Source organism: Hoplias malabaricus, chromosome X1, assembly GCF_029633855.1.
Source record: "Hoplias malabaricus isolate fHopMal1 chromosome X1, fHopMal1.hap1, whole genome shotgun sequence".
In the NCBI taxonomy this organism is placed as follows: domain Eukaryota; kingdom Metazoa; phylum Chordata; class Actinopteri; order Characiformes; family Erythrinidae; genus Hoplias; species Hoplias malabaricus.
The window spans coordinates 13,440,938-13,455,739 of record NC_089818.1 but is presented as its reverse complement, the minus strand read 5'-3'; the positions used below and the strand labels follow the sequence as shown (position 1 = coordinate 13,455,739).

Below are 14,802 nucleotides of genomic sequence, written 5' to 3'. Positions count from 1 at the left end.
TTTGGTTTTCATTCAGCGCTTTTTCCGCGACACTTTTGTCGTCAAATGTGGAGCAGCAGGGCGCTGAGTTAAACTAAATGAACTCTGGGGACGTTGGTATGGCAACTGCAGCCGAAAGCAGCGTACATTTTATTTCCTTTTTAACACTTTTTAACGCTGACAGCATGTAAGGTAGTGAATGCATTATGAAAACGTGTTAGTACCAGGGAGGGCACTGGTCTGGCAGCATGGTGGAGTGTTAAGGGAGTCTCTGGGTGCTTTACGATTTGATTTCTATTTGGTCTGCACAGCTGCGAGCAAAACTATTATTATATTATGACATTGTACAATGCTGCAGCAAGATACGACTGCACTGGTCTTTAAAGAATCAGCACAATATAACTTTACCCCGACCTCGAGTGCACAGCACTGAGGAGCAGAAACTCGGGGGGTTCTTTAGCCGTTTTCGCTTCGTTCTCTTTCTCTTTCCGTTCTTTTTTTTTTTTTTTTTTTTTGGCGCAGCAGGTAGTGTTGCAGTCACACAGCTCCAGGGACCTGAAGGTTGTTGGTTCGATTCCCACTCCGGGTGACTGTCTGTGAGGAGTTGGTGTGTTCTCCCCGTGTCCGCGTGGGTTTCCTCTGGGTGCTCCGGTTTCCTCCCACAGTCCAAAAACACACGTTGGTAGGTGGATTGGCGACTCAAAGTGTCTGTAGGTGTGAATGTGTGAGTGTGTGTTGCCCTGTGAAGGACTGGCGCCCCCTCCAGGGTGTATTCCCGCTTTGCGCTCAATGATTCCAGGTAGGCTCTGGACCCACCGCGACCCTGAACTGGATAAGAGTTACAGATAATGAATGAATGAATGAATGTTTTACTCAGTGCTCTTACTTAACCCCGTCTTTGCGCTCTCACACCAACGCAGGTGCAGCGTTGTGATTGCACAGACTCAGACGAGGGGGCGGGCAATTCTAAAGTCTCTGCACTTAACATCAGAAATGATTTATGAATTATATATATTTTTTATATTATATAAATTTTGGCCATATTATCCAGCCCTAGGCAGCACACAGGAAACTGACTGTATGGTCTTATTTCACAGCGTGTGGGTTGGTGAGCTCCATTTTTTTTAAATTCCCATTTATGTTATTTAGGGTATTGTAAACATTTTTTTAAAAAATTCTGTGTAATGCGTTTTATTATCCATAACACACATCAGTACCATGGACACGGTGCCTTTTACACACTGTCCTCTACTCGGAGGAGACTGTAATGTTACTGAATTCTCTCCAAAGCCTTTTACCGTAATCCAGTTGCTTACTCCTTATTTATTTAAATTTTACTGCGGCCAGTAAACAGCGCCGGTCACTAACATCAAACAGACAAAGAAAAACACAAGCTCTGGCATATAATCTCCTCTCGAAAGCCATTTCTCTTGCTGCTAAGTGAGTAGACGTTTCTTTTCCCTGTAATGGAAGAACGGCTAATATCACGGCATCAGATAACCACATTAAATCACGCAGGAAAAAGAAGAGCTGCATGAATTTAGATGCATTCTGGGATATCTCAGGGACATATTATGGAAGTAAAGCACTCCTTCTCTCTATGGACTTCGTTAGGGAGCACTTAAAGAACAACAGCTAAAATGCTCATTACAAAACTGTGGTTAAACATAAGGTATGTTTTATAAATGCAGCAAAGAAATGAAAGAAATTCTGTGAGCTTAAAATCCATGTAAACAACTGTAGATTCTCTTCCATCCTGGAGGATTAATGCATGCCATGATGATGCCCTTCATATAAACACTCTCCTCTTGATGAAAATTTACAATGACACACTAGAAGAATATATATATAAAACGAACCTACAAAGAACAAGACATATATGCTGTGCCTCCACTGCAGTTTTTACTATGTTTAAAATTTTCTAATTGCTTATAAGGGCGGCACGGTTGTGCAGCAGGTAGTGTTGCAGTCACACAGCTCTAGAGGCCTGGAGGTTGTGGGTTCGATTCCCGCTCCGGGTGACTGCCTGTGAGGAGTTGGTGTGTTCTCCCCGTGTCCGTGTGGGTTTCCTCCGGGTGCTCCGGTTTCCTCCCACAGTCCAAAAACACGGAATTAGCTCACCTCTTTTAGAGGCACCTATTGTTGACACAGTTGTTTAGTTCTTATAATCTCTAAACAAAAGCACAATCAACCCAGTAATGCACTGTTCACTGAATGTGAGATTGTGGGGTATGAAACCCCCAAGCCCCGGGATGTGGAATGTTAGAGATGAGTTGGTGTGGTGTTTGAGATCCAGAACTGATTCTCCAACATCAGCATTTGACCTCACTGTTTGTGTGTTTGCCATCAAATCCTCACAGCAATGTTCCAATTCATCAGCTGTGAAGCATTCCAAGAGGAGCACCATCTCAGTAGTACTGTGCGATATGAGCGCAAATCAGTATCACAATTATTGGAACATTTTACCTCGATTATGATCACTAAAGCAGCGGTCCCCAACCACCGGGTCGCGACGAGTGATTTTTTCTTTTTTTTAATTATCAGTCTAAATGTTGTTTTATTTTGAAAAGTGACTTCTGTGCGGAATGACGCACAGACGCATACATGCGTAACCCACGGACGGCGAAAGTATGGATCCGCAACCCATTTGTAAACAAACCTGGTGAATGGAGCCTGTCCGTGCTAGAAGAGGATCAACTGCTGGACATTGCAAATGACGGTGGCCTTAAAAGTATGTTTCAAACAACAACTGTGCCAGTGTTCTGTGTTAAAATCGAGGCAGAATAATCCTGAGATCGCCCAAAACGCATTGAAAGCCCTGCTTCCATCTCCAACCACCTCTCTTTGTGAAGCAGGTTTTTCTGCAGTGACCGCAACCAAAACGAAACTACGGAACAGACTGAACGTACGGAACACACTTCGGGTGTCACTGTCTCCCATTACCCCGAGATGGGACCAATGAAATGACCAGTATTGTCACTTGAATCGAGTTTAGTTTTTTATTATAATTATTTCTTATTAGAAAGGATTTTCGTTCAAAAATAAATATTTTCATTTACAGAGATGTTGTTGATTATTAATGTATGAACAAAAGGTTGTTTATTGTGTGTTGATGTTTGCATTTGACATAAGACCACTGTGGATGATTTATTATTAGATTACGTCATTAACGATTATCGTCTCTGTTTCTGAGCTGTGCTCTGTTCATAATTGGTATGTGATTGTTCAGTTTTAAACAGACTGCAGATTAACTTTGGTCGGAAACTGTTTTTTCTCAGTGTTCACATCTTGGCTTCACTAAAGTCAAAACACGTCCAAACCTCAGACACAGCGTTTTTCCTTGAAACGACCTGCTCGAGTTGCTCGGTCCCTCTCTGTGTTTAGGTTCTCCTCCATGTCACTTCCATGAGTCATGGGACTACAGTGTGGTTGTGTGGTTTTAGAGAGAGAAGCATTGCTTTCCTCCTGCGTCGCGTTTGTGTCATGGAGATGTGTGGAGAAACATGGCGTGTGTTTTATTTGGACGCTGATGTCTAATCATCCTCTGGGCCGTGGAAGTGGACATGCCTCAGCGGCGGCGTAATGCTTCCTGTGCATTTGTGTGATTACTCAGCTCCTTCCTGCAATTACAGAGCCTTATAAATTATGCAAATGATGACTGGCGTAATTGAGACGTGTTAATCATGTTTTAAGAGCCTAATTACAGACGTGCATAACGGAGGTGGGAGGCTGTAATTAGTGCCGTTAACAGGTTGAAGAGCCAAACGCTGTCCTGTGTCTTTCAGATGATGTGTTTTCCCTTTTATATCCCCTCACAAATATACAACTTCAAGTTGTTTAAGACCTCACCTGCTTGTCTAAGATATTTACTGTAATTCATTCATCCATCCTCTGTAAGCACTTCATCCTGTCCAGGGTCATGGTGGGTGCAGAACCTACTCGGAGACACTAGAAGCAAGTAAGGAACACTTTCAATCACACCTGTAGACAGTTTCACACAGTGACTCCATCTACAAACATGTGTTTGGACTGTTGGAGTACCCGGAGGAAAACCACACAGACACAGGGAGAACACACCATAAACCCCACAGAGAGTGACTTGAGGAGAGGATCCCTCGCAGGACCCCAAGACCTTGCAGAAGCCTGTAAATGCCGTTACCGTACAGTGCACAGATATTAAAGAGAATCCAGATGTTTGCAGTAACTTGTGCTGAGTTCCTCTGTCAAAGCTAAAGCTGATTAATCACAGCCACTGACACACGCTGGAACAGATACAAGCTTCTGTCTCTCATTCGACAAGAAACACACATTGGGACACGACGGAGTGTGTGAAGAGTGTGTTCGGGAATAAATGTGGGAGGCAGCTGTCAGGGAACAGGACTGGTATTTAAGGCCGGAGTCACCTCTTACGGAGAGTTTACAGTACAGTGAGACACTTCCCCTGTGTTACTTCATACTGTATTTAGCTCTACATGCGTTGCTACCCCTCTTTCCCCATGTTCATCAATGCTCAGGACCCCCACAGAGTAGGTATGTTTTGAGCAGTGGATAACTTTCAGCGCTGTAGTGACTCTGATGTGATTTTGTGTTAAAGTGTGTTGTGCTGGTACGAGTGGACCAGATACAGCAGTTGCTCCTGGAGATTTTAAACCATGTGTCCACTCACTGTGCACTCTGTTAGACACGCCTACCTTGTTGGACAACCGTTTAGTGTTGGTCATCCTCTAGCCTTTCATCAGTGTACACAGGACTCTATCATATGGATGTTTTTTAATGGTTGGTGGACGATTCACCACATAAATCATAACTGCACTGTGGGGTTCCTGGGTGTTGATGAACAGGGTCAAAAGGGGGTAGCAAAATATGCAGAGCAACAACTGGACTACAGTCTGTAATTGTAGAACTACAAAGAGCTCCTGTATGATCAGTGGAGCTAATAGTGTAGAAATAACGTATCGCATATATACGTTTGGCCATTAACTAATAATGTAATGAGTTTTGGAAGTGTATTTTTTTGACCTCATACACAGGGCCACGCTGTCCTTACACTCTCAGTGTGAGTGACATGGCCACACAGGATCAAATCGCTCTGGACGCTACTTTATCATTTCCAGGAGACGCCCCAATAAAGACACGGCTGTAAATCCTGAACAAGAGTTCACTCACTGATACCGGGAGCTTGTTGCTGTCATTTAAAATGGACATATTCCCCCTTTTCTCCACAGTGGAACACAGTTCTGGTTCTTAATGAAACATCTGTGACCTGCATTGGTCAAAAACCCACAAGCCCCAGAGCGGTGTTCTCCCCTGTCTAAGCAGCCCTGTTCAGAACGCCTGCTTTCAGCACCTGTTCATTTTAATGATAATGAGCCACTCGCTGTTCACACTGACCCGAACGCATAGCAGTGAGGAGTGAGGAGCAGAAGCTCTGGTGTTTAGCCGTTTTCTCTCTGTGCTGCTTCTTCTGCATTTTTGACTCAGTGCTCTTATTGCTTGTGTCTTGTGTCTGTTTTGCTGCATGTTACCTCATCTTTGCATGCCCACATAAAAGCAGGTCCTGCGCTGTGATTGGACAGACTCAGACAAGGGGGCGGGGCAATTTTAAAGTCTCTTTGACGTCAGAAGCATAATCACAAAGACCCATTTTATCCCATGTTTTCTGACTTAGACACACAGTAAACTGACTGTGCATTCTTGTTTCACATTGTGTGTGATGGAATTCTCGTAATCCCCATATTAATGTGAATATGCAGTGCACAAGGGAATTTATCTTATGTCCCCTTTAATGATAAACGAACACCTCTGCTGTAACTCTGTGCAGCTGAACTGAAGGTAAACTGATCCACTACTATCACCTGCAGTGAGAAAGTCAGCAGCTGAAACACAACACTTGGAAATGTTCTATTCACACACACACAAACATACACACCAATGTATGTACATACACAAACTGCCTCTGTGCTAATAATCTGAAGTACTCCAAAAACTAAACCCTCATTGAATCCAGCTCTGTGTTTACACTTGGTCTTCACAGAAAATTATATGAATACACCAACAGAGCATTTCTATTCCATTCTTCATGAGTAAAGAGCAGCTGATTTTAATTTATGTAACAAAATGTAAAGATTCAAGTCTTTTGCAGACTGCACATGCACAGAAATTTTAATATATATATATATATCTCCATCCATCCATTATCTGTAACCGCTTATCCAATTTAGGGTCGCGGGGGGTCCAGAGCCTACCTGGAATCATCGGGCGCAAGGCGGGAATACACCCTGGAGGGGACGCCAGTCCTTCACAGGGCAACACAGACACACACACATTCACTTTCGAGTCACCAATCCACCTGCAACGTGTGTTTTTGGACTGTGGGAGCACCCGGAGGAAACCCACGCGGACACGGGGAGAACACACCAACTCCTCACAGACAGTCACCCGGAGCTGGAATCGAACCCACAACCTCCAGGCCCCTAGAGCTGTGTGACTGCGACACTACCTGCTGCGCCACCGTGACATATATATATATATATATATATATATATATATATATATAAAAATTTAAATATAGTTAAATATTTTTCCCTATATATATAGGGAAATATATATATAGGGAAAATATATATAGGTGTGTTCTCCCCGTGTCCGCGTGGGTTTCCTCCGGGTGCTCCGGTTTCCTCCCACAGTCCAAAAACACACGTTGCAGGTGGATTGGCGACTCGAAAGTGTCCGTAGGTGTGAGTGTGTGAGTGAATGTGTGTGTGTCTGTGTTGCCCTGTGAAGGACTGGCGTCCCCTCCAGGGTGTATTCCCGCCTTGCGCCCGATGATTCCAGGTAGGTTCTGGACCCCCCGCGACCCTAAATTGGATAAGCGGTTACAGATAATGGATGGATGGATGGATATATATATATATATAATTTTTTTACAAGTAATCCTGATCTTTCAGCTTTATAGCTCCTGGTCTCAAGCAATGTGTTTGTTTGTTTGCATGTTTTTGTTTGTATGTGTGTGTTTGCCTGTGACATGTTGGCTCAGCTAAGCAACATAAACACAGCAAGTGTCTGGAGCTCATAACAGAACTGTCTTTCTCTCTGCCTGTCCCTTTATATGTCCATCTCCCTGTCTCTTAATTTGTCCATTTGTCTGCTGTACGACTCAGACTAGGACTCATCAGATGAACTCTGGTCCTTCACATATTCTCTCCAGCCAATTTGTGGTCATTTGTTCGGACTGTAACCATGACGACAGAGCTCTGACTGGTCGGCCAGATTTTGTACAGATACATTGATCAAGAACATAGTGCCCTCTTGTGGAGTGGTGACAGCTTATGAAGAATTTAACCATGAGTGAGTGTGTACGTGAGTGAGAAATTATGTGAATGAGTGACTGAATGTGACAGTGTGTAGTTATGTGAGTGAGTATGTATGGGAATGAGTGAGCGAGTGAGTGTCTATGCACTTATATGTGAGTGGGTGAGCTAGCATAAATGAGTATGTATGTGACTGAGTCAATGAATGATTCAGTGGAGGTACGGTGGTCAAACTGGTAGTGTCGCAGTCACACAGCTCCAAAAGTGTCCGTAGGTGTAAGTAAATGTGTGCGTGTGTGTTGCCCTGTGAAGGACTGAAGCCCCCTCCAGGGTGTATTCCTCGTGCCCAATGAATTCGGGTAGGCTCCTGAACTAAATAAGTGGTTACAGATAATGAATGAATGAAGCAGTGATTGACTGAGTATGTATGCAAGAGAATGGGTGTATATAGGTGAGTGAGTTACAAGTCAGTTTCATGAGATGCTTCTTACGTAAAAAAAAAAAAAAGTCACACAGCTCCAGGGACCTGGAGGTTGTGGGTTTGATCCCCGCTCCGGGTGACTGTCTGCGTGTTCTCCCTGTGTCCGTGTGGGTTTCCTCCAGGTGCTCCTGTTTCTTCCCACAGTCCAAAAACAAACGCTGGTAGGTGGATTGGCGACTCAAAAAGTGTCAAAAAGCCATTCTTCTTGCAGGATAGTGGCCAGGTCACTACGTGATGCTGGTGGAGGAAAACGTTTCCTGACTCGCTCCTCCAAAACACCCCAAAGTGGCTCAATAATATTTAGATCTGGTGACTGTGCAGGCCATGGGAGATGTTCAACTTCACTTTCATGTTCATCAAACCAATCTTTCACCGGTCTTGCTGTGTGTATTGGTGCATTGTCGTCCTGATACACGGCACTGCCTTCAGGATACTATGTTTGAACCATTGGATGCACATGGTCCTCCAGAATGGTTTGGTAGTCCTTGGCAGTGACGCATCCATCTAGCACAAGTATTGGGCCAAGGGAATGCCATGATATGGCAGCCCAAACCATCACTGATCCACCCTCATGCTTCACTCTGGGCATGGAACAGTCTGGGTGGTATGCTTCTTTGGGGCTTCTCCACACCATAACTCTCCCGGATGTGGAAAACAGTAAAGATGGACTCAGAGAACAATACATGCTTCACATTGTCCACAGCCAAGATTTCCGCTCCTTGCACCATTGAAACCGACGTTTGGCATTGGCATAAGGTTTGGCTATAGCAGCCCGGCCGTGTATATTGACCCTGTGGAGCTCCCGACGGACAGTTCTGGTAGAAACAGGAGAGTTGAGGTGCACATTTAATTCTGCCATGATTTGGGCAGCCGTGGTTTTATGTTTTTTGGATATAATCCGGGTTAGCACCCGAACATCCCTTTCAGACAGCTTCCTCTTACGTCATCAGTTATATATATATATATATATATATATATATATATATATATATATATTAATGATATATATTAAAATTTAAATATAGTTAAATATTTTTCCCCTGTAAAGGAATAGCAAAGGGTAGAACTTAATGAAATTGTGCCGTTGAGTCTGTTTACGAACAAATCTCTGGATTTAACTGCTCCCATCCCAAAGCTCCAGAGACTCCCAGCTAAAACAGCCAAGAACAGAACAAGTCTGTAATAAACAATGACAAAAAGAAGAGAAACAAAAGGGGAAAATCTGAATTACTGGACAGAACGAGTGTGTGCTAGTGTTTCCGGTCGATCAGAGCTCGGCAGATTTTCAGTAAATGTCATAGCGGCAGAGATTTGAGAGGCTTTCTGGTCGTCGGTGGATTTTAGCAGCGTCTGTGTGATAGCAGTGTGAAATTACACCCTGCGTTAAAGGCAAATAGAGAGTTGCACAACTTTCAGAGATGATTCTGAAGAGGAGACCACCGCAGTCCACTGAGAAAAGATCTTTACAGATTAAACATAAGCTTAAAGCCATATCTACACATTCACACACACACACCTCTATAGCAGTTATAGAGAGAGCCATTTAAATTCAGAATGGATGGACATTTATGATTAAAAACCTAGTGTCTTTTTTAAAAAAATAGTGCACTTTCTGTCTCTCTCTGTCTTTACGGCAGAAATAAAAATATAAAAGGCAAAAGGTGGCGGATGTAAAAGAGGGCAGGTGGCGAATACACTTTGAATTCTTATTTATTAAAGCATTCTACTTATTATTAATAAATAGAATGCTTATTTATGAAAGTATTCACTTTTTAGTGCATATCTGTACATATTTACTGCAGAATAAACCTGGGTTAAAACATAAATGGAAAAGTGTCTGTTAAAAATTAGCTATGAATTTTAACACAGTTTTGGAGAATATTGGAAATAAAATAAGTACAATTATTTAAAAAAATAATAAAAAAAATTAAAGTTTGTTTTTATTTAGTATTTTGCACCACAACAACAACTTGAAGTTGTTGGACATTACTAAATACACACCAGGCAGAGCTGAACAATATGAAAAAACACCTAATTGCTATTGTTCTGGCCAATATTGCAATTGAGATTTAAACTGTGATGTGTTTTCCAGAAATTATGGTCCAGGTCTATATTTAAAGCTAAGACCAAGAAGATCTGGGGTTAATTGTGTAGAGCGCCATACGGTCAGTCAGTTGTGGTTGTGGTCATGTCCACAGCACAGCGATGGCTGCCTCTGATTGGTTTAAATCTGTTATAGAATCTAAGCATCCTCCATTTAAAAGACATTAGTAAGACATTAGCCATCAGGCTAGAATTAAAATGGCAGCTTTTTTATATTGTGAAAACACAAACTTTCAGTCCTAATACACTTCAATATTTGAACATTTTAATGATCAGTATGTAAGTATTATGTATTTATTTGTGTGTGTGTGTGTGTGTATGTGTGTGTGAGACAGTGAGAGAGAGAGACAGATGTGTGCTAGTGCATATGTGAGAACGATGACATGCATATGCGCAGTTCCCAGGGCAGAGGCGAACACTTCACTGAAATAATGATGGCACCAAAACGATACATAAACACCTGCCACTATAAACCCCACAACAAACCCTGCACTCACTCACACACACACTACATCAACACACACTACCTTATTCTAAACTGAACATCAAGACCTAAGATTAATGTGCAGCCGTTTGTGTCCCATTCTATCGGTAAAACTTTTCTATGTATATTATATTTGCTGTGTGTAAAAGCAATGAAAATCACTCTTTCAAAGAGATGTCAATACATTTTTGGATGCGTAGTGTACCTCTCCTTTTCTTGTCTACAGTGGGCTAATTTTAGCATGCACGAACTGGCTTCAAATGACTGGAAAATGACTGTAGAACTTAAACACGTCCTTTCGTAGCTTTCCTCACACCTCATTTTTGTCACAAAGTGTAAACACAAAAGTGAGGGCTCTAAAAACTCAGCATTGCAGGCTCAGAGCTTTAATGACTGTTTCTAAACAGACGCCCATCACACGTAAGCAGCACACTTCTGATCGGATGCATCTAATGAAGTCCTGAGAGAGAAAATCAGCAGCAGAAGTGCAACTGAAGAACCTGATGGTTGTGATTACATTAAATAACAACAAAAACAAAGGCTCTGTTTAGTTTTTGCTTGGGTTTTTGGGGAGAAAGGGAGGAGGCGTATATCAGCTAAGTGCGTTGAAGTATGAAACAGATAATCCCGACAAAAATCAGAGCACCAGACAAATGTTTGGTGATGTCATGTGCTGAAAAAATGAAAACCAAAATAATGTAAACCTAATCCCGTCTTTACCCTGTCTTCCCATGTAAATCTAATCCAGTTTAACTGCATCTCCCCTGTAAATCTAATCCAGTTTAACTGCATCTCCCCTGTAAATCTAATCCAGTCTTTACTGCATCTCCCCTGTAAATCTAATCCAGGTTTACTGCATCTCCCCTGTAAATCTAATCCAGTCTTTACTGCATCTCCCCATGTAAATCTAATCCAGTCTTTAATACATCTCCCCCTGTAAATCTAATCCAGTCTTTACTGCATCTCCCCCTGTAAATCTAATCCAGTTTAACTGCATCTCCCCTGTAAATCTAATCCAGTTTAACTGCATCTCCCCTGTAAATCTAATCCAGTCTTTACTGCATCTCCCCATGTAAATCTAATCCAGTCTTTAATACATCTCCCCCTGTAAATCTAATCCAGTCTTTACTGCATCTCCCCTGTAAATCTAATCCAGTCTTTAATTCATTTCTCTATGTAAACCTAATCCAGTCTATACCTCGTCTCTCTATGTAAACCTAATCCAGTCTTTACCTCGTCTCTCTATGTAAACCTAATCCAGTCTTTACCTCGTCTCTCTATGTAAATCTAATCCAGTCTTTACCTTGTCTCTATGTAAACCTAATCCAGTCTTTACCTTGTCTCTATGTAAACCTAATCCAGTCTTTACCTCATCTCTCTATGTACATCTAATTCAGTCTTTACCCTGCAATTCATTCATTCATTGTTTGTAACCGCATCGTGGTTGGGTCCAGAGTGGTGTTGTGGTGGGTCCGGAGCCTACCAGGAATCATTAGGTGGAAGGTGGGAACACACACTGAAGTGGGCGCCAGTCCTTCACAGAGCGACAAACACTCACACAATCACTCCCTTTACCCTGTCTCCCCATGTAAATCTAATTCAGTCTTTAACCCGTTTCCCCATGTAAATCTAATCCTGCCTTTAACCTGTTTCCCCATGTAAATCTAATCCAAGGAGTTGCTACTATGTTTATGAGGTATTACTCCTAGCCTTTTGGAGCAGAGGCTCTCTCTCTCTCAACTATAGAAGCTCGGCAGGTTTGTCGTTGCCAGGAACTGTGGGAAGGGAGTCTGGAGCAGGAAAGTTAAAAAAAAAAAAAAAAAAAAGCCAGGAAGAGGTCCAAGTCACTTTGTTCTTCATCTTGGAGACGAACTCTGAGTGAACCCAGCCAGTTCAAAGAGCCAGGCATAACTCTCTCACTCTCTCATTCTCTCTCACTCCTAAACAAGACCAGGAGAAAAGCCTTCCCACCAGCCCCCTGTTCACTTTACTTTTTCCACAGCAACCCGTCCAAGCGATCTTCTCTGGGTCAGAACTTTACTCTGATTGAGAAATGCAGGGACTCTACTAATGCAGCTGCTTTTACCATCTGGAACAGAGCCAGGTTCTACTTCTGAGCAGCAAAAACCTAAATTACACTTTGGAGGTAATCAGGAGGAAAAAAGCTTTCCACAGTCATTACGATTTTTCATGACAAAAATAAAGAGAAATTAACCTCTCTAGAAGAAACACAGTGAATGCTGTAGCGTACAATTTGCTTTACATTTGTATGTTGAAAACAAGTTTTTTATTGTCAATGTTGTGACACAACCTCGTATCTCCTACAATATTTGAAAGCATTCAAAAGGGGCTAGTGGTCCTTTATGTTATTCAACAGTATCAGTATAAATCGGCCGAAAAATTTTTATTGTCCCCAATATATTTCCACATGAACATCATAATCCCAGTTTACGCTCTATAAGAAGTGGCTGTCCTACTTTTGAGAATAAATGCTGACATTGCAAATCTTCATGTGGAAATGAACATACATATTTGACTAAATTAACTGAACTGAAACAGCTCAAGAAAATGCTGAGGTGTTTGTCAAAGCAGCAGCAAATGTTATTCCAAAAATAACATTTCTAAACCATTTGAGCCAGCTGTTTTCGACCCAACACAAACAGCGAAGCAGCCATGTACTTTGTAAGATTCGGAACAAAAACAAAAATCATGTATCACCTTCTATAACTATTTTCTTCACAGAAAAAAACATACTCTTTTCTCCAGAATTATCTGAGACATCAACTATATGAAGTATTTTTCCCATGCCTTTGCCCAAGCATCTCAACACACTTGGAGGAGAATAGTAAAAAAAAAAAAAAAGAAATTAGGATTCAAACCACAATATCAGCACCAGGATTTACCTCTGCTTGCTATTTTCAACATAACCTTTTAGTTTTTAATAACATTTAATAATAAAATGAAATGTTCTCACACAAGAAAGGACAGCAAAACAACATAGAAAGATGCACAGAAAAACAAGACTTGGTATTTTATCTTGTGGTATTTAAAACTGTGGGCATAATAAACCAACTGTGTTGAGTTTTAATCAATAATAATCTAAGAAAACATACAAAGGGTTATAGTTTCTCAAACTCACTATTAAAAAGTCTTTAATCTTTAATAAGATTTAATATAAAAAAAGTCACTTCACTTTTTATTTTGAAGAAGAAACCCTTATTATAATGTAATAAGCCTCAAAATAAATTTAATTTTAATGGTTAAATATTCTGACACACATTGTCACAAACACAGCCAGAGGACAAAATAATGGGATAAACTTGTATATTCCTTAGACACAGAAATTGAAGGTAATGTCAGTCTAAAGCTCAATGCAATAATCCAACGTCTAGTCAATAAAGTGCAAAAACATAGCACCACACATATTCCTGACACATTTCCATGTTTATACTTAAACATCAAGTTAAATAACACCAGTCAACATTATGTAAGGTATCCAGTCTAAGCCAGTTGTACTCCTACACTTATACATATTTTAAAACCTGTATTTAGAGTAGAAATCCACTGTGTTATGTGTTTTATATGAATAACTTTAGTGCTGCACCTTTTGACGGCAGAGGATGTAAAAACATGAATGGACTCACCAGTTTTTTCCTTAATTTCACACAAAACGTTGAAAAGTGCAGGTTTCATTCTGTGGCAGTTCAGCGCATGTTTCCTACAGATAAAATAATAAAATAACAATGCTTCAGAAAACGTGACCTGTCAAGAGCTTTTCAAATCTGTAAAAATAGAAAAACTGACATTTAAAAGAAGTGACAGCTTGAGCACACGACAAACAGGTAAATTAAATACGACCCCGCAGTGACAAATGGCAGGAATTGTGATTTGCTCTCAGTCAGCCATCAACGCCTGAAGAATGAGCGACAGAAACACTGACAGAAGCAGGAGGAAATGGGTGGGAAGGCTTTACTGTAGGTGTGATGTGGGTTAATTTTGCTTTACACATTTTATTTTATTTGTAATTTGTGATTACTCCAGGTTTAACCTCTTAGTACTGGCAGAATCCAGTACAAAGCTCTGCTGTTGGTTTTGAAGCTGTCAATGGACCTGGCCTGGGCATAGTGTGGACATGCTCTGTGCTTATACTGCATCAACATCTCTCAGTTCAGCTTCCTCTAACTGTTTCCTGGTTGGTCTCTGCTTAAACTAAAGGTGGAACATGCATTTGCTGTCGATGCTGGCACACAACTTCAGTGATCAATTTTTAATACAAGCTTAAAGCTTTCTTCTCCCGGCCAACGTTTGGTAACTGCTGCGAGCGTGATGCTGATGAAGCATTGTGTGATGAGGTGTCAGTGTGTTGACCATGTGTAGAAGAAAACTGCTGGGAGAAATCGTGCTGTTTCAGTGAATTTAAATGTGCTAAATATATAACAAAATAT

At 41.3% G+C, this 14,802-nt stretch overlaps 1 protein-coding gene across 2 annotated transcripts in view; it reads right to left on the bottom strand.

Moving 5' to 3' along the window:
* The window catches only part of LOC136675660 (pre-B-cell leukemia transcription factor 1-like), a 75,897-nt gene that overhangs the window by 58,684 nt on the left and 2,411 nt on the right, over window positions 1–14,802 (bottom strand). For both annotated transcript variants that reach the window (XM_066652349.1, XM_066652350.1), the window contains exon 2: window positions 14,002–14,075. In XM_066652349.1, the coding sequence (XP_066508446.1) occupies window positions 14,002–14,075 (74 nt within the window). The remainder of the gene's footprint in view (window positions 1–14,001; window positions 14,076–14,802) is intronic.